The 19,868-nt window shown below is 41.1% G+C and overlaps 1 protein-coding gene across 3 annotated transcripts in view; it reads left to right on the top strand.

The window, feature by feature from the left end:
- LOC140195245 (sphingomyelin phosphodiesterase 2-like) overlaps positions 1-19,097 on the top strand; it is a 57,428-nt gene extending 38,331 nt beyond the window's left edge. For all 3 annotated transcript variants that reach the window (XM_072253275.1, XM_072253276.1, XM_072253277.1), the window contains 3 exons: positions 8,913-9,017; positions 9,138-9,294; positions 10,619-19,097. In XM_072253275.1, the coding sequence (XP_072109376.1) occupies positions 8,913-9,017; positions 9,138-9,294; positions 10,619-10,965 (609 nt within the window). In that variant the 3' untranslated portion in view covers positions 10,966-19,097. The remainder of the gene's footprint in view (positions 1-8,912; positions 9,018-9,137; positions 9,295-10,618) is intronic.
- Positions 19,098-19,868: the final 771 nt, after the last annotated feature.

The following is a 19,868-nucleotide window of genomic DNA, read 5'->3' on the forward strand; positions in this document are numbered from 1 at the left end:
CTAAGTTCCTTGTTTTCTTGATAATTGTTTGGTCTGTTCATATGTTTTCACTTATTTAAGTTTGATTCTTGATATTTGTGCTTGTGACTATTCTGTAAATGTTGATTACCCATGGCTGGTTGCACTATTGTCCTGTAAGCTGTTGGTTGCTATTCTGTTGTCTGTTATGGTATTGTCCTGTGTTTAATGCTTTGCACCAAACCACAATCAATTCTAGTAGGTTTCACTTACTCGCAATAAAGAGATTCTGATTCCGATTCTGCTTTTCTATTCTTCTTGCCAAGGTGAATAATTATCTTTTTATATTTTATTTTGGCAGCTGGGAGAGCTGCTCTGGTGAGCTGGGTTCAGTCCTGACCTCCAGCCCTGTCTGGGTGCCACTTCCAGATTCTCCCTGTGACAGTGTCGGTTCCCCCCAGAATAGCCAGAGGAATTACGAAACTCATTTGCCATGTAAATGTTAAGTCAGTGGTAGAACCTGGGAGGGAGGAGGGAGGTGTCGGTGGCAATGCAGGCAGAACAGAGCAAACGATAATGCAGTGTAGGAACAGGCCATTCATCCCACAATGTCTGTGTTGATTGTGAAGCCAATTCAAACTGCATGTCTACCCACACATGGTTTATCTTCCTTAATTACTTGTCTGTTCACGTGCCTGTCTAAGTGCCTCTTAAAAGTTGCTGTAATATCTGCTTCCACCATTTCTCCCTGCAGCACATTCTAGGCACCTATCTCTCTCTGTGTAAAAGAAACGACATGTAAACTTTAAATTTCTCTCTACTGCTTTAGGGCTAAGCCATCTAGAATCTGAGGTTTTCATCCTCAGAAAAAAAATCGACCATCTACTCTGTCTGCTTCTCGTAATCTTATAGAATAATCTAATAAAAATATAAATATACAGTGCCTTTAAAAAGTATTCAACCCCCCTTCCCCCCAGAAGTTTTCATATTTTATTGTTTTACAACATTGAATCACAATGGATTTAATTTGGTTCTTTTTTACACTGATCAACAGAAAAAGACTCTCCCGTGCCAAAGTGAAAACAGATCTCCACAAAGTGATCTAAATTAGTTACAAATATAAAACACAAAATAATTGAATGCACAAGTATTCACCCCTTTTAATATGACACACCAAAGCATCACTGGTGTGGCCAATTAGTTTCAAAGTCGCATGATTAGTTAACTGGAGATCACCTGTGTGCAGTCAAGGTGTTTCAATTGATTGTGGTAAAAATGCACCTGTATTTGGAAGGTCTGACTGCTGGTGAGTCAGTATCCTGGCAAAAACTACACCATGTGGACAAAAGAACACTCCAAGCAACTCTGCAAAAAGATTATTGAAAAGCACAAGTCAGGAGATGGATACAAGAAAATTTCCAAATCACTGAATATCCCTTGGAGTACAGTTAAGTCAATCTTCAAGAAATGGAAAGAATATGGCACAGCTGTAAATCTGCCTAGAGCAGGACATCCTCAAAAACTGAGTGACCGTGCAAGAAGAGGACTAGTGAGGGAGGCCACCAAGAGACCCTTGACAACACTGGAGGAGATACAAGCTTCAGTAGCTGGGATGGGAGAGATTGCTCATACAACAATTGTTTGCCAGGTCCTGCAACCTGTTGCAGCTTTATGGGAGAGTGGCAAAGAGAAAGCCACTGTTGGAAAAGCTCACATGAAATCTCATCTAGGGTTTGCCAGAAGGCATGTGGGAGACTCTGAAGTCAGCTGGAAGAAGATTCTATGGTCTGATGAAACCAAAATTGAGTTTTTTGACCATCAGACTAAATGCTATGTTTGGTATAAACCAAGCACTGCACATCATAAAAAGCACACCATCCCTACCGTGAAGCATAGTGGTGGCTGCATCCTGCTGTGGGGATGTTTCACTGCAGCAGGTCCTGGGAGGCTTGTGAAGGTAGAGGCTAAAATGAATGCAGCAAAATTCAGGGAAATCCTGGAGGAAAACCTGATGCTGTCTGTATGAGAACTGCGACTTGTGGGGAGATTTATTTTCCAGCAAGTCAATGCCCACAAGCATAAAGCCAAAGCTATAGAGGAATGGCTTAAAAACAACAAAGTTAATGTCCTGGAGTGGCCAAATCAGAATCCAGACCTCAATCCAATTGACAACTTGTGGCTGGACAGTAAAAGGGCTGTTCACTCATGATCCCCATGCAATCTGACAGAGCTTGAGCAGCTTTGTAAAGAAGAATGGGGAAAAATTCCAGTATCCAGATGTGCAAAGCTGATAGAGACCTATCCACACAGACTCAAGTCTGTAATTGCTGCCAAAGGTGTATCTACTAAATACTGACTTGAAGGGGGTGAGTAATTTTGTAATCATTTATTTTGTGTTTAATAGTTGTAATAAATTTGTAAGAATTTGTTTTCACTTTGATGTGAAAGAGTCTTTTTCTGTTTAAAGCCAAATTAAATCCACATCGTAAAACAAAAAGGAATATAAAAACGTCCAAGGGAGTTGAATACTTTTTATAGGTATTGTATATAAAAAAAATCTTATGAAATACTCATTTTCATATTAACTGTTCTATGACAACTTGGTGGCTATATTTTTCCAGTGTTAGGCTGACAGGCTTTTGTTTCTTACACTGTTTCACCTTCGGTTCTTCACTTGTGGTGGTACAACTGGGATCTTCTCATAATCTTGGGATTTTTCGATGACCAATGTACTGCTACTCCTGAAGCTGAGGATAAAGACCATTATGACCAGGAGGCTTAACGGTTAACAGTGTTGTATCAGGTTATTCATGTTTCCCTCTCTATCTTTCTCAGAGTAACAGTTTTCTCTTTGCCCCTCTCCCATAATGTTGCGACAGGTGAAGCACCCAGGCAACAGTTGTTGCATGTGCAGTCCCTCCCATCTTAGCCACTGAAGCTTGTAACTCCTCCAGAATTGTCATAGATCTCTTGGTGGCCTCCCTCACCAGCCCCCTTCTTGCACTGTCACTCAGTTTTTGAGGAATAATACTTCACGCTGGTCATCGTTGGAGTGTATCTCCCTCTTGCCTCAGTTTCCTATTATCGTGCTTCGTTGTGTCCTGTGAAGACACAGGGTTTTTAAAAATGATTCAGCTGTTTCCTTATTCTCAATTACTAATTCCTCTAATTGTACTATACAAGAAACAAAAAAAAATCAATTAGTGTTATATTTAGAAGATCAAGCAGCATCTGTGAAATGAGGAATAATGTTTTGGCCCAAAAAACATTTTTCCCTTTCCTAGTTATGGTGAAATGTTAAATTTATTTATCTTTCCAGAGACAGTGACTGACAGGCAGAGCATTTTCTGTTTTTACTGGTGTGTTAACAAGTTACTGTAATCTGTCCTTTAATATAGATATATGCCAAAATAATCAGTGGGAACAATAAATTACAGGCCTGATTGAATTATTCAAGGAAGTGACAAAACAAATTAGTTTTCTTAATGAAAACTAATGGAGAAAATATTAGGGATTCGTTTGGTTTATTGGGACAATTGCTGCTTAATTAGGTCAGAAGGCTGTTGTTAAACAGTTTCTAACTATTGTCAGTCACATACAGTTGTGTGGCCATTAGACTCTACACTGTGCTTAGAGCGAATGAACAGTTTTAAATGGCATCACGTGTGTGTTTGTGTTCAAAATGCAGTGATACAGGGCGAGAAGTAAGCTGTGGAACACTCGAGCACTGTTTTGTTCATTGTGGTTTCAAGCATACAGGCTTGGAAGTGCCAGAAGTGGCCGTCAGATATTACAGAGCGAACAATTTTAAGTAGTGTCAGTTGCGTGTGATTTGGGTTGATTCAAAAAGCAGTGATTTTTTGATCATTTTCTGTTCATTTCAACTTTATACAGGAAGGCAAGAAGGCAGTCCATCATTTGCACTGCATGTCTGCACTGATTTTGTTCATTCACAGACAATCAGAATAATACAGCAGTGATGAATTCTTAGGCTATAAGACATAAGGACAGAATTAGGCCATTTGGCCCATCGAGTCTGTACCACCATTTCATCATGGCTGATCTATTTGCCTCTCAGCCCCATTCTCCTGCCTTCTCCCTGTAATCTTTCATGCTCTGACTAACCTGTTAACTTCTGCCTTAAATACACCCAATCACCTAGCCTTCACAGCGGCATATGTCAAGAAATTCCATAGATTCACCACTGTCCGGTGAAAGAAATTGCACCTCACCTCTATACTAAATGGACATCCCTCTACTGAGGCTGTACCCTGTGGTGTCAGATGCCCCCACCGTAGGAAACATCCACTCTATCTAGGCTTCTCAACATTTGATAGATTTCAATGAGATCCCCCCCCTCATTCTTTTAAATTGCAATAAGTACAACGAGCCATCAATCACTCATGCAATAAGCCGTTCGTTCCGAGAATCATTCTCGTGAACTTCCTCTGAACTCTCTCCAATATCAGCGCACCCTTTCTTAAATAAGGAGGCCAGAACAGCTCACAATACTCCGAGTGAGGGCTCTTCAGTACCTTTTAAGCCTCAGCATTACATCCTTGCTTTTATACTCTCGTCCTCTCAAAATGAATGCTAACATTGCATTTGCCTTCCTCATCACTGACTCAACCTGCAAATTTACCTTGAGGGAATCCTACACGAGGATTCCTAAGTCCCTTCTGTTGATACCTTTTAGGAACTAATAAACAGTTTTTTAATATTGTGCTAGTATTCGTAGTGTTCTACTTTGTTCTGTATTTTATTTAAATGCATAATTTGTTACTTGATTAAATGATAATTTGTCTTTGTTATGCCTTTTAACTATTTCAGCTATTTGGGGCAGCTGCTTAATTGGGCCAAAATGTACTGGTCCTGATGTGTTTCGATTAACCGGAAACCACTGCATATGCATTTGAATAAGACATTTGACAAGGTTCCTCATGTTAGGCTCATTCAGAATGTGATCCAGTGAAATTTGGCTATATCTATTCAGAATTGACTTGCCCACAGGAGGCAGAGAGTGATAGTACATGAAGCATGTTCTGCCTGTAGGTTGGCTGACAGGTGGTATTCTGCAAGGATCTGTTGTGGGACCCCTGCTCTTTGTGATTTTTTTTATAAGGAAATGTAAGTCTGCTGATGACACGAAGGCTGGTGGTGCTGTGGATTGAGTGAAAGGCTACATCTAGACATCGACAGGATGTCGAGTTGGGCTTTGAAGTGGCAGATGCAGTTCAGTCTGGGAAAGTGGGAAGTGATCATTTTGGAAGGGCAAATTAAAAGGCAGTGTACATAATGGCAGGATTTCTAAGTTTGGAGGAACAGAGGGATCTTGGGGCCCAAGTCCATAAGCTTATGCTTTGTAACTCCAAAACATAAAACTAATTGGGGGGAAAAAAAACACAACTGGGGATAATTTTGTAGATTTCATTCTTAGTTTTAGTGAGGCATGCACATATGATGTGATGGCGTAAAAACATATGCCATTCATGTGCTTATAAACTCTTATGTAAACCACGAAGAATGCTTAAACAATATATTTACAATATTACTCAAATATTACTGAAATATTCAATACACCACACTCCTCCCTGCTTAGCTATAAACTCCAGCAATATAGAATGAATATCAACTTATACAGTATACAGTGTAATATTTGTCGTAGTCGTCATGGCTATTCCTTGAGGTCGAGGATGATGGTCTTCATTCTGTTGATCTACTTATGGGCTCTCAAGTGGCTTATGAGTCCAATTTTGGATTTGAAAGTTCTTCCGCATTCAGGACAGATAGTTCCAGATGGCAGATTGGGCTTTGGTTGTTGCTGCCTCTCTTTCCATTTTCTTCTCTTTTCTTCTAATTCTGCACTTCTGTTGGCTTCGAAAGTTGCTGTTCCTTCTCAGATGATGGCTTGCCAGAGTTTCCTGTCCATGGCATGGTTTCCCAATTGTTGATGTCGATGTTACATTTCTTCATGTTGGCTTTTAAGACGTCTTCTGTTGTCCGCCTCTTTTACGTTTGACTTCTTTAAGCTGGGAGTAGAAGATTTGTTTCAGCAGACGTCCGTCTTTCATCCAAACAACATGACCACTCCATCTTAGTTGGTTCTTGGTGACGTAAGCTTCAATGCTCGTTGTGTTTGCTTCATTTAGCACACTGACATTGGTTCTTCTATCTTCCCAGCTGATATTTAAGATGTTTTGAAGACAGCTTACAACTACTATATAGAGATCAACAGTATAGTAAATTTTAAATTGTCCCATTCAGGCCTAAAGATTTAATCGCTGTGGAGAATTTCTTACTCTTGTATTCCTGGTTGTGGGGGGAGGGGGGTAGGTGGGTGGACATGGTGAAGGAGACTTGTGGCTGTGAAATAATCTCAAATTCTGGGCCTCCTCCGTGCTGCTAGTAGGAGTGGACTCTGGGATTGCAGGAAGTGGTTCTGACAGCTCAGGACACTTTTCTTCTCTAACAATTGACTCAGTTCTCCCCAAATGATCAAAATGTGTCGTCTCCAGATGACATCAGACACAATCTCCACTGTGTAGGAGAGTGGTTCATTTCTGTCCTTAATCTTTCCAAGCACCCACTTTTGATCATCTGTCTAGTCTTTCGTCAGGACTGCTTGTCTAGGAGTGAAACATTCAACATCCCTGTTTAAGGAGCCATCAGTTTGTGTCAGCTGTTTGCTGCATACTCTTTCTGAGGTTGAGCTTGAGAAGATCCAAGTGTGAGTGCAAGGGACTGCCCAGGTTTGGCAGGAACCTCTTACAATGGCTGACAAATTTTAAAAAGGACCACAACTGTGACACATCCTTTGGCCTTGGGCATCCAACATTGCTTGAATTTTCTCAACACAGTTGTATAATTCTTGTGCGTCAATAGTGTGACCACTGTAAAAGATGCTTGGTTTAAAGAATTCACACTGTTGCTTTGTGCTGTGAGCCCATAATTATCTAATATTTTTAACACAGTCTTGAGATTTTGGAGATATTCTTGTCCTCCTCACTAACACTCAGTAACACTGAGTGCCTGGGCAGCCTTGCAGCACCTGGTCCTCAGCTTTCTGCCAGAGTGCAGGTGCGGGTGCTGCTCCAAAATAGGCCTATTAGAGCAATAAAGCCTTTTGTGAGTGTTTATGGTGGGAAACACTTTGGACTCTTCTTCCCTCTCCATCTGTAGGTAAGCCTTAGCTAATTCCACTTTGCTGAAGTGTTTTCCTTCAGAAATGTTTGCAAAGGTGCCCTCTATCCTGGGCAGAGGGTATTGATCTACTTTAAGTACTGGGTTAATGGTGACCTTAAAATCACCACAGATCCTGACGGAGCCATTCTTCTTGGCTACTGGGACCACTGGTGTTGCCGGTGGTCCCCACTCTACCTTGGAAAGAATTCCTTCAGTCTCCTTATATAACCATATAACAGTTACAGCACGGAAACAGGCCATCTTGGCCCTTCTAGTCCGCACCGAACTCTTACTCTCACCTAGTCCCACCAACCCGCACTCAGCCCATAATCCTCCATTCCTTTCCTGTCCATATATCTATCCAATTTAACTTTAAATGACAACATCGAACCTGCTTCAAACACTTCTGCTGGAAGCTCGTTCCACACAGCTACCACTCTGAGTAAAGAAGTTCCCCCTCATGTTACCCCTAAAATTTTGCCCTTTAACTCTCAATTCATGTCCTCTTGTTTGAATCTCCCCCACTCTCAATGGAAAAAAGCCTATCCACGTCAACTCTATCTATCCCCCTCATAATTTTAAATACCTCTATCAAGTCCCCCCTCAACCTTCTACGTTCCAAAGAATAAAGACCTAACTTGTTCAACCTTTCTCTGTAACTTAGGAGCTGAAACTTAGATCTAACTCAGTGGCTACCTAGTATAAGGAACCAGATGGATTTGTAAAACTTGGGTGTGGTACATTCATTTAGCACTGTTTTGCCCTTGCTATGTTTAAGTTCAAGATCCACAAGGTATTGTTGCAACTCTGTAAAACTGGCTAGACCACTCTTGGAGTCTTGTGTTCAGCTCTGGTCATCTCATTGTAGGAGCTATAGAGAGAGTGCAATTGCCGCCTTCTGGGCAGTGTCCTTACAAGATAGGTGACCCCGGCCATTATCAAAACTCTTCAGAGATTGTCTACTAGGCATCAGTGGTCACATAATCAGGACTTGCGATGTGCACCAGCTGCTCATAAGGCTATTCACCACCTGATCCCATGGCTTCATGTGACCCTGATCGGTGGGGGGGCTAGGCAGATGCTACACCTTGCCCAAGGGTGACCTGCAATCTTGCAGAGGGAAAAAGCACCCTACACCTCCTTCAGTAGAGACGTATCTCCACCCTGCCACACACAGTTCATGAACCCAGGAGATTTCTATTTATTTGTTGCAACTTAACATTTGCAGTTATACCTATCTTGCATTTTCCATGCAGCTCCCTCTGATTCTGCATCATCGAGCTGTTTTCCGGTATTTTGAAGATAATGAGCTTTAGTCAGACATTTGGCTGTAAGAGGCATCACTTGGTTTTATTCAACAGCACTGGGAGCAATTTGGCTGGAATGCGGTGCTAAGGAGAAAATCAGATCAGCTGTGAGGAATGGTGGGTGGGGCCATTTAGTCCATTCACTCATACTAGTTCAGGGAACAATTGCATCTCCATCTATTCTCTCTAACATGCCAATTAATAGTGCCCTGATTCTCCTGTACAGCCACCTATGCATAGCTTATTAACCAAATTGTTTTTTTGTGTTATTCATTCTCTTTATCTAGTGTTAGGATTGATCTGATTACGCTTTAGGTCATATTTATGCAGAAACAGAAAATTCTACAAGATTCACGAGCTTTCTAGCTGCACTGTACATGAACACAGCATTAAGGCTCTCCTGGGAGAGCAGTGCTTACGGGTGGTTTGACCTGCGTGGTGAGGAGTGTGCTGTGTCTCTCACAGGGCTCTGAGGGAGGATGCACCCTGCAGACTCAGAACTGCTTTGCCTCCGTCGGTGACTCGGTTTCGTTCCCTTCGGGCATTCGCATCGACTATGTCCTCTATAAGGTGAGGAATTTGATCCCACAGAACTATGAAAGTAAAATTGGGATGGGAGAGGTGATTTGTGCTGGAGGAGCCAGTGAAAGGTGTAGAATAATTTCACAGCATGTCTTTGGCGTATCCTAGGGATCAAAGGGATTCCCTGTGAAGTGTGAGCACTTGATGACCACGAGTGGCACAGCTCCTGGGAAAAACATTCCGTATTCAGACCATGAAGCTGTGTGCGCCACTCTGAGTGTCCAGAAAGATGGGGATGCTGTCACCAGGCTGAAACATGGAGAAGGTAAGTAACTTCTCGCTACAGTGGAACAAAGCATTAATTTCATATTGCTCCTTTCTGTTTTACATCTTAATAGAGCTGTATAGAGACGATATGCTCTTTACTCTGGAACTGTTGTACGCTTGTCATTGTACTTATATTTATTATGACCATCTTTACATTGTACTCTGTGAGCTTCATGCAAAGGAGGAATTTCATTACCCACTGGTGTATATGACAATAGATTAAACTAATCTTACTGAGGTGCGACTCGATGGGAATCAGCAGATAGGGACTTGGTTGGATGAGGAAATGTTGCCATCAAGGGAGAGTCTGGACTCTCCAAGCATCCCTTGGATAAAAGGTGAGGCGAAATGGCATAAAACAGGTTGGCAGCCCCTGTTATAGAACAAGAGGGCTTGAATGTGAAATAGTTATTATCCAATCAAACAGGGAAACTTTATGCAATTAAAGGAGATGAGGAACTCAGGATATTCTAAGATGCTTTGCATCGAATGAAATGCTTCTGAAGTGTAATCACTGTTGAAATTTGAGAGAAAATGTGTACATTGCAAGATCCCACAAGCAGATGATCTCTTGCATGAGAGACGTTGCTTGATGGATATATATCTACCCTACAACAGTGAGAGGGTCTATAAAGTCCAGAGCAAGCTGTTGAAGCAGGGAGGTGGTACTGTTTAGGAGCAGCAAACCTGAGGAATTGAGGGGTGACCACTGCCAATCAATTTGAGATTAGATAACCAATCAAGAACCTCCATCCCATCTGTTCTTCTATTTTGATGGGGATGGTCAATAGGAACTTGCATCTTCTCTCATTCAGCTCAAACTCTGCACAAACACCTTGAAGAGGTGAATAGAGTTGGACCTAGCAAGGAATGTTGAAACCAACCTCACCCAACTAAAAAAGATAAGTTTGATGAATGGCTTAGTGACTGCAACATTGTAGTTTCAAGATCAGTTAGAACACTTGTTCTGTGAAAGGGTCACGGGCCAGAAATGTTGACTCTCTTTCAGATGTTGCCTAGCTTGGTGAATTTTTCCGATGTTTTCTGTCTTTCTTTCAGATTTCCAACATCTACATTTTGTTTTAAATCCTTTTCTCAAATAACAGATAATGTCTTAGATAACCGCTGCAACAGTGGGGCTGCAAAGCCGCCTCACAGTCTTTGTTTTAACATTCTTAAAACTTGGCTTTTTCATCATTTTCCCTGCAGAAAGTACCCCAGCCTGCATGTTGTTATGTACTCTAAGAGCTCTTTTGTTGGCAGTGTTGTGAAGCACCTTTCCTTTGTATCTTTGACCCCAAAAACTTTTGGTCTTGTTTCAGAGACAAATCCACAGTTGGTGGACATTCTGAATGAAGTTCGGGGAGAAGTGAAAGTTGGCATTCATGGGGCAGAGAAGATGCGCTACTCTTCAGGCAGGATGGCAGTCCTGGGATTGTTCTTGCTGCTAATTGAATGTATCATGGCGATTATACCCCTGGTCACCACCACAGCAGAGAACTCGTTCCCTAAGGTCTCCTTCTACATTCTGGGGATGGTGGCATTTGCTGTGACGTTGCTTGCCGGAATCCTGTACGTATTCCATACGATTGAGGTGAAAATGTTGCAAGGAGCAGAGGACCAAATGAGGAATACCATTCAGGCTCTGCAAGAGCAACTGGGCGAGTGACGTCAGGTGGGCACGCTGCAGACCGCACTGAACCTTAGACAGAGACTAATCAGATCTGACGTGCACAATCTGTAGTCAATGCAGTTCTGAATGAAGTTGCCTGATCTCAGTCCTGCATGTTAGACATGAGACTTCATATTGTCAAGTACACTCCAGGCAACTGTTCAGTACCATGGATGTCGGAGTTCGATTAAAGTTGTGTGCTTCATCATATGTGAAGCATGATCTTATTGCGCACATTTCCTGCTGTACTAACCTCATGGTCGCATATTTACTTTCCGCCTTCCCCAGTTGTACTTAACATTGTCTGGCTAATCTTAGAGACTCTTCAATCTCGATGTCAGCTTTCTCCGACCCATTGTTGTTGGCTAGGGTCACTCTGTAGGAGGAAGGCTTGGAGATCTGGTGGAAAAATCCCCCTTCTTCCTGCCAACCCTTTGCATCCTGAAAGCATGCTCTGAGACAGTTCCCTCTCCAGAACAGTGAGACATTTCATCCCCCGACAAAAGCGAGTTCAGATCCCATCATGGCATTTTAAATATTTAAATTGTTGATGTACAACAAGAAGTTATAACCACAAAGATTTTGGGCTATCTGGAGCGCATTCTGTCAGACAGGCCTGAATGCGGGTCAAATGACTATGCAAGGTGGTTGACTCAATAGATAGAAACATAGAAAATAGGTGCAGGAGTAGGCCATTCGGCCCTTCGAGCCTGCACCGCCATTTATTATGATCATGGCTGATCATCCAACTCAGAACCCTGCCCCAGCCTTCCCTCCATACCCCCTGATCCCCATAGCCACAAGGGCCATATCTAACTCCCTCTTAAGTATAGCCAGTGAACTGGCCTCAACTGTTTCCTGTGGCAGAGAATTCCACAGATTCACCACTCTCTGTGTGAAGAAGTTTTTCCTAATCTCGGTCCTAAAAGGCTTCCCCTTTATCCTCAAACTGTGACCCCTCGTTCTGGACTTCCCCCAACATCGGGAACAATCTTCCTGCATCTAGCCTGTCCAATCCCTTTAGGATTTTATACGTTTCAATCAGATCCCCCCTCAATCTTCTAAATTCCAACGAGTACAAGCCCAGTTCATCCAGTCTTTCTTCATATGAAAGTCCTGCCATCCCAGGAATCAATCTGGTGAACCTTCTTTGTACTCCCTCTATGGCAAGGATGTCTTTCCTCAGATTAGGGGACCAAAACTGCACACAATACTCCAGGTGTGGTCTCACCAAGGCCTTGTACAACTGCAGTAGTACCTCCCCGCTCCTGTACTCGAATCCTCTCGCTATAAATGCCAGCATACCATTCGCCTTTTTCACCGCCTGCTGTACCTGCATGCCCACTTTCAATGACTGGTGTATAATGACACCCAGGTCTCGTTGCACCTTCCCTTTTCCTAATCGGCCACCATTCAGATAATAATCTGTTTTCCTATTTTTGCCACCAAAGTGGATAACTTCACATTTATCCACATTAAATTGCATCTGCCATGAATTTGCCCACTCACCCAACCTATCCAAGTCACCCTGCATCCTCTTAGCATCCTCCTCACAGCTAACACTGCCGCCCAGCTTCATGTCATCCGCAAACTTGGAGATGCTGCATTTAATTCCCTCATCCAAGTCATTAATATATATTGTAAACAACTGGGGTCCCAGCACTGAGCCTTGTGGTACCCCACTAGTCACTGCCTGCCATTCTGAAAAGGTCCCGTTTATTCCCACTCTTTGCTTCCTGTTTGCTAACCAATTCTCTATCCACATCAATACCTTACCCCCAATACCGTGTGCTTTAAGTTTGCACACTAATCTCCTGTGTGGGACCTTGTCAAAAGCCTTTTGAAAATCCAAATATACCACATCCACTGTTTCTCCCCTATCCACTCCACTAGTTACATCCTCAAAAAATTCTATGAAATTCGTCAGACATGATTTTCCTTTCACAAATCCATGCTGACTTTGTCCGATGATTTCACCGCTTTCCAAATGTGCTGTTATCACATCTTTGATAACTGACTCCAGCAGTTTCCCCACCACCGACGTTAGGCTAACCGGTCTATAATTCCCCGGTTTCTCTCTCCCTCCTTTTTTAAAAAGTGGGGTTACGTTAGCCACCCTCCAATCCTCAGGAACTAGTCCAGAATCTAACGAGTTTTGAAAAATTATCACTAATGCATCCACTATTTCTTGGGCTACTTCCTTAAGCACTCTGGGATGCAGACCATCTGACCCTGGGGATTTATCTGCCTTCAATCCCTTCAATTTACCTAACACCACTTCCCTACTAACATGTATTTCGCTCAGTTCCTCCATCTCACTGGACCCTCTGTCCCCTACTATTTCTGGAAGATTATTTATGTCCTCCTTAGTGAAGACAGAACCAAAGTAATTATTCAATTGGCCTGCCATGTCCTTGCTCCCCATAATCAATTCACCTGTTTCTGTCTGTAGGCTGTAGATGGCTGAAGCTGTTTCATAACCCACTTAGTTGTATGAAAGAGTGACAAAGGAATGGAGTAATTGCCATCGTCTCAGGGAAATGGGACTGGGAAACAGATGGCACCAGCGCCAGGGGTGACCACATCCTGAGGAGAGCATCAAGTACTGAATGGCTAGATGTGAGAAGTTAAGACCATTAGACATAGGAGCAGAATCAAGCCATTCGATCCGACAAGTCTGCTCCATCATTCCATCACGGCTGATTTATTATCCCTCTCAACCTCATTCTCCAGCTTTCTCCCTGGAACCTTAGATGCCCTGACTAATCAAGAACCTATCATCCTTCGCTTTAAAATGTGGTCTCTGGTTTAGAGTTCTCTGGGTTTCTTTGGCATCTTTTCTACATGTCATCTAATATGGGAGGGAAGGAAATCTGCTTCCTACTTGAGCCTTCCCAGTTTTATATTGGCCATTTCTGAGCTCGTGTTTCAATTAAAGCCATTGTTTAGTTTCATTTAATGCACAATTTCCAGGCTTTTAAAGATCAGAAATATCTGTGATTATGTTATGGACATTTCAGATGTGGGATAATCAAATCTTCACCACTCTGAACTTTTGCCAAATGTGACTTTGCACGTAGAGATGGAAATATAGAAATTGTGACAGGGAGACAGGTTTTTCATCCTTTCTAGTTATATTTTCTGGGCACAATTAAAGATGACAAAAAGATAGTGTTTTTATTTTGGAGTCAGTCTGTTCACTTAAATAAGGAATTTGTATAAGGAAGGAATTTGTTGAGGTGGTTATAATAATACTGGAGATGGTAAGAAACTGAATCCATTAGTGCCAGAGTCCAGGGCAAAGGCACATATTGTTGAAACCAGTGCTGGGCTTATTAAGAGTAATGTCAAAAAGTATATCTTCAAGAGAAGCATGGAATCAAACTCCTCCTCTTCACACACTCAACCATATTTTGAACCAAAGTTTTGTTTTGTGGAGTCTCTTTCCATTTAGGTAGTCTGCTTCTTGTTATTTTTCAATTCCAATTTCACAATTTTCCCCATCATATTTCATTGATCTAATTTTTGTTCATTCACTGAATCTGTCAAACTTAGTTCACATCTCCATTTTTGTGATCAAACCGTTTAGCAGCCATATATTCAGCACTTTCACTCCATAAACTGAGGCCCTCTGGCGCAAAATGGGTTAAGTATAATTTATGTTTGCTACTTGTTTCCTGTTATCCACCTAAATATATGTCCGCAACAATATGTTAGCTCCTATACCATGAGCTTTCATTATACTACTGCAGGAAGAAGAAAGGTCTCATCAAAATACAACTCTTGCTGAAAGGAAAACATTAGTAGAGTCCAAGATCATTGTATTTGTACCTGTGATTGTTCAACCAACAGCAATGAAAGATACATGTGACATGGAGAGGCCTTGAAGAACTGCTTAGTGAACAACAAGTAACTGGTCTACTAAGAGCCCTTTAGTTATCTTATGGATTTTCACCTGACACTTTGTTACCCAGAGTCCCTTGATCTGTAATGCATGGGCTTGCTGCCAGAGTGGATGTTCCTGTTGATTTAATCAAATGATTTAATGTTTTTAAACACCACACCTCTACAGTTGGGCAGTGATTGCATTGCACTGCTATGTTTGCAGCCAAGTCTTTCTCACACCACTCCTGAGGGAGCAGATTCCGTCTGTTTCATCCCTGGTCAGTAGTGTTAAGTATACTGTATATTCATGTTAGAATATTGTACACTCTGACAACTGTATTAGGTGTCTCCTGTACCTAATAAAATGGCCATTGGGTGTATATTTGTGCTCTTCTGCTGCTGTATCCCATCCACTTCAAGGTTTGAAGTGCTGTAAATTCAGCAATGCTCTTGTGTTGTAGTGTGTGGTTATTTGAGTTATGTCAACTTCCTGTCAGTTTGAACCAATCTGGCTATTCTCCTCTGACCTCTTTCATTATCAAGATGTTTTCACCTCACTGGATGTTTTTTTTTTTGTTTATCATACCATTCTTTGTAAACTCAGCTGTCCTAACAGATCAGCAGTTTCTGAGATACTCAAACCACCCTATCTGGCACCAACAATCATTCCATGGTCAAAGTCAATTAGGTCACATTTCTTCCCCGTTCTGATGTTTGATCTGTATGACAACTGAATGTCTTGACTGTGTCTGCATGATTTCATGGATTGATTTGCTGCCTGCTGCCACCTGATTGGCTGATTAGATATTTGCATTAACAAGCAGTTATATAGGTGTACCTAATAAAATTCAGTGGAATAAATTGCAAATGAAGAACATATCACACTATTAGTTTATGCAGTGCCTATAAAAAGTACTGACCCCCCTCCCCAGAAGTTTTCATATTTTATTGTGAAACATTGAATCACAGTGGATTTAATTCGGCTTTTTTTGACACTGATCAACAGAAAAAGACTCCTTCGTGTCAAAGTGAAAATAGATCTCTACAAAATTAACTAAATTAATTACAAAAATAAAACAAAAAGTAATTGATTATAAAAGTATTCAACCCCTTTAATATGACACACCGAATTATCACTGGTGCAGCCAGTGGGTTTTAGGAGTCACATAATTAGTTAAGGTGTGCTAGCTATATATAAACCTGTGTGCAGTTTAGGTGTTGCAATTGATTGTAATAAAATACACCTGTATATGCAAGGCTCAACTTCTGATGAGTTAGTATTTTGGCAAAAACTACACCATGAAGACAAAAGAACATTCCAAGCAACTCTGCAAAAGGATTATTGAAAAACACGAGTCAGGAGATGGGTACAATAAAATTTCCAAGTCACTGAATATCCCTTGGAGTACAGTCAAGTCAATCATCAAGAAATGGAAAGAGTATGGCACAGCTGTAAATCTGCCCAGAGCAGGCTGTACTCAAAAACCGTACAAGAAGGGGATTAGTGAGGGAGGCCACCAAGAGACCTATGACAACTCTGGAGGAGTTACAAGCTTCAATGGCTGAGATGGGAGAGACTGCACATACAACTGTTGCCCAGGTGCTTCACCTGTCGCAGCTTTATGGGAGAGTGGCAAAGAGAAAGCCACTGTTGGAAAAAAAACTCACATGAAATCTCATCTAGAGTTTGCCAGAAGCATGTGGGAAACTCTGAAGTCAGCTGGAAGAAGGTTCCATGGTCTGATGAAACCAAAATTGAGCTTTTTGGCCATCAGACTAAATACTATGTTTGGCGTAAACCAAGCACTGCACATCATCAAAAACACACCATCCCTACTGTGAAGCATGGTGGTGGCTGCATCATGCTGTGGGGATGCTTCACTGCAGCAGGCCCTGTCATGGTTGCGAAGGTAGAGAGTAAAATGAATGCAGCAAAATACAGGAAAATCCTGATGCAGTCTGGAAGAGAACTGCGGCTTGGGAGAAAATGTACATTCCAGCAAGACAATGACCCCAAGCATAAAGCCAAAGTTACACGGGAATGGCTTAAAACAAGAAAGTTACTGTCCTGGAGTGGGTAAGTCAGAGTCCAGACCTCAATCCAATTGAGAATTTGTGGCTGGACTTGTAAAGGGCTGTTCACTCACAATCCCCATGCAATCTGACAGAGCTTGACCAGTTTTGTAAAGTAGAATGGGGAAAATTTGCAGTGTCCAGATGTGCCAAGCTGATAGAGACCTATCCACACAGATTCAAGGCAGTAATTGCTGTCAAAGGTGTATCTACTGAATACTGACTTGAATGGGGTGAGTAGTTATGCAATTAATTATTTTGTGTTTAGTACTTGTAAATTTAGACCAATTTGTAATAAGTTGTTTTCACTTTGACACAGGAGTCTTTTTGTTGATCAGTGTCAAACAAGTCAAATTAAAACCACTGTGATTCAATGTTATAAAACATGAAAACTTCCAAGTGGGGGGTGTGAATATGTTTTATAGGCACTGTAACTTGCTCTGTGCTGCTGACTGTGTATAATTTTCAAGACAAGCATCTGGTTTGTGATACCTTGCTATGTGTGAGTGCTGGGTTGTATAATTTTATACATTATAACTCCCTTCATTTTGGAAGAGCTTTCTTGTTTGTAAAGAGCTTCATAAGGTCGGAGGTTGTAAATAGTAGTCTATAATTTTGGGAATGTGGCTATGAAAGTGAGATAGCTCTATGGCAGGAGTTCCCAACCTTATTTTTATGCCATGGACTAACAGCATTAAGCAAGGGGTCCATGGATCCCAGGCTGGGAACCCCTGTTCTATGGAGACAACATTTTTTGGCAAGTTTTGGCTTCTTTTCGTGCGCTATTGCCTTTTAATTTTGGAGTGCTGGAGCCCATATGCATTATCTAGTTGAGGGTTATCTTCTTTTATGTCATAAGCATTAGCCATATTGCAATGCAGAAGTCTTTGACAAATGGAAATTAATTTCAATGGCCATTTGTGTATGTACAGAACAACAACATAATTGTATTGAGTCATACATTGTGGATCTGTAATTTTTTTTCTGTTGAAGACTTTACATTGGATCATGTGACCACTCCTACATTAAGCCACTTGAATGGTGGAAGAAGTGTTATTTACAGTATATGTACTTTATCTAAAGTGGGAAATTATGAATACTTAAAACAATTGTTTAAAACGTCACCAGGTATTATGGATATTGCTTCTCACAAATCAAGATCTGAGGAAATGTGTCCAATAACTAAAACTTGAACAGTGAAGCAGGTTTCTGCAGTTCGTATTTGCCCAACACAAAACAGGCTAAGAAAGCAGATGCAGGATTACAGTCATGCAAAGTTGTAAACTTCATCTCAGTCCCAAATATTAGATTAGCATGGGCATTGCCTGACACACTTTCCTGTGTGAGCCTTTCTTCCTGCAAGGAGAATCACTTTAATGTTCCATAATTGCTCTTTAGGGAAGAGAGGCCTGATTCTCTGTTCTTCTTTGTGAGGGATTTTCACAGGTGAACATGTAATTTTTTTCCTTGGCATGTAAAATAGACCAAGTTCAGATAAAGGACCACATATAGAATAATATACTCAGAAAATACACTCTGTTTTCATTTTGTATGTCTCCATGGCATTAACATTTTCTATAATTTACCCCACTAACATACTTCAACCTTGAACATTCCTAATTGCACCTTAAATACACATTCATTTTCAACAATAGTCATCTTTGAGCCATTGGGATAAAATTACCTGTTCAGTATCAATCAGTCACAGTTTTAACAATAAATCCATTTTAATTGGGAACTTGGTTGAGTCTGACAAAACTTTTTTTGTGTTGGGCAAATATCATCAACAAATCAATCCTTCCTTCTATCAGGTTTGGCATTCATTGAACATGTCTGTGTGTCGTACAGTATTAAAAGGGAAGAACAAAGTACTTATCTTAAACTGAACTTCCTAAAGGAACTCTCATCTCTTTAATCAATTGCACTGTATACTGTATTATTAACTTCACAAGGAAACCCTTGTTCACAATTAAACACATTTTACAATTTAGCTACAATCCATAAATTCCTGTATGCTGCACTGTAACCTGTAATTAAGAAATTGTTCCACCTTGTAGATCCTTATTAATCTCAGGAATACCATTGTTTAAAAATTGATCATTCCTTTACCTGTATTTGATTTGCTGTAATAAAGATGTTCTGCAGCCCGCAAGGACATAATAAAGCTTTAAATTCAACCTTGCTATTTTTCTTTCTTTAGAACCTGTGAGATCAACTGGTTTAGGCCAAACAATGTCAAATTAGACTTAAGTAGATTAGCAATGAATCACAAAGATTCTCACTTGCACTCTGAATTCAAGAAAAATTGTCACTTTTTCTTATCCTTTTCCTGCCACATTGACTCCACTAAGCTTGCCTGCAGTTTTTTGTACACTGTATAACAGCTGTGGCTGGCAAAATGTGTAGTAGTGGAGGTAACCAAGAATACACGTTGTATCGGAGGGACAGGAAGGTAGGTAGAGGGAGCGGCATGACTCTTTCGGTAAAAAAAATGGAATCAAATCAGTAAAATGATGTGACATAGGATCGGAAGATGTTGAATCCTTGTGGATTGAGTTAAGAAAGGGTAAGATGACCCTGTTGGCAGTTATATACAGGCCTTTGAACAGTAGCTGGGATGTGGACCACAGATTACAATGGGAAATAGAAAAAAGTGTCTCAAAAGGGCAATGTTATTATACTCTTGGGAGATTTCAACATACAGATTGTTTGGGAAAATCGGGTTGGTAATGAATCTCAAGAGAGTGAGTTTGTTGAATGCCTACGAGATGGCTTTTTTGTGCAGTTTGTCATTGAGCCTACTAGGGGATCAGCTGTACTGGACTGGGTGTTGTATAATGAATCAGAGTTGAATAGGGAGCTTAAGATAAATGAACCCATAAGAGGTAGTGATCACAATATGATTGCTAGGGAGAAAGTAAAGTCTGACATAGCAGTATTTC

Source organism: Mobula birostris, chromosome 3, assembly GCF_030028105.1.
Source record: "Mobula birostris isolate sMobBir1 chromosome 3, sMobBir1.hap1, whole genome shotgun sequence".
In the NCBI taxonomy this organism is placed as follows: domain Eukaryota; kingdom Metazoa; phylum Chordata; class Chondrichthyes; order Myliobatiformes; family Myliobatidae; genus Mobula; species Mobula birostris.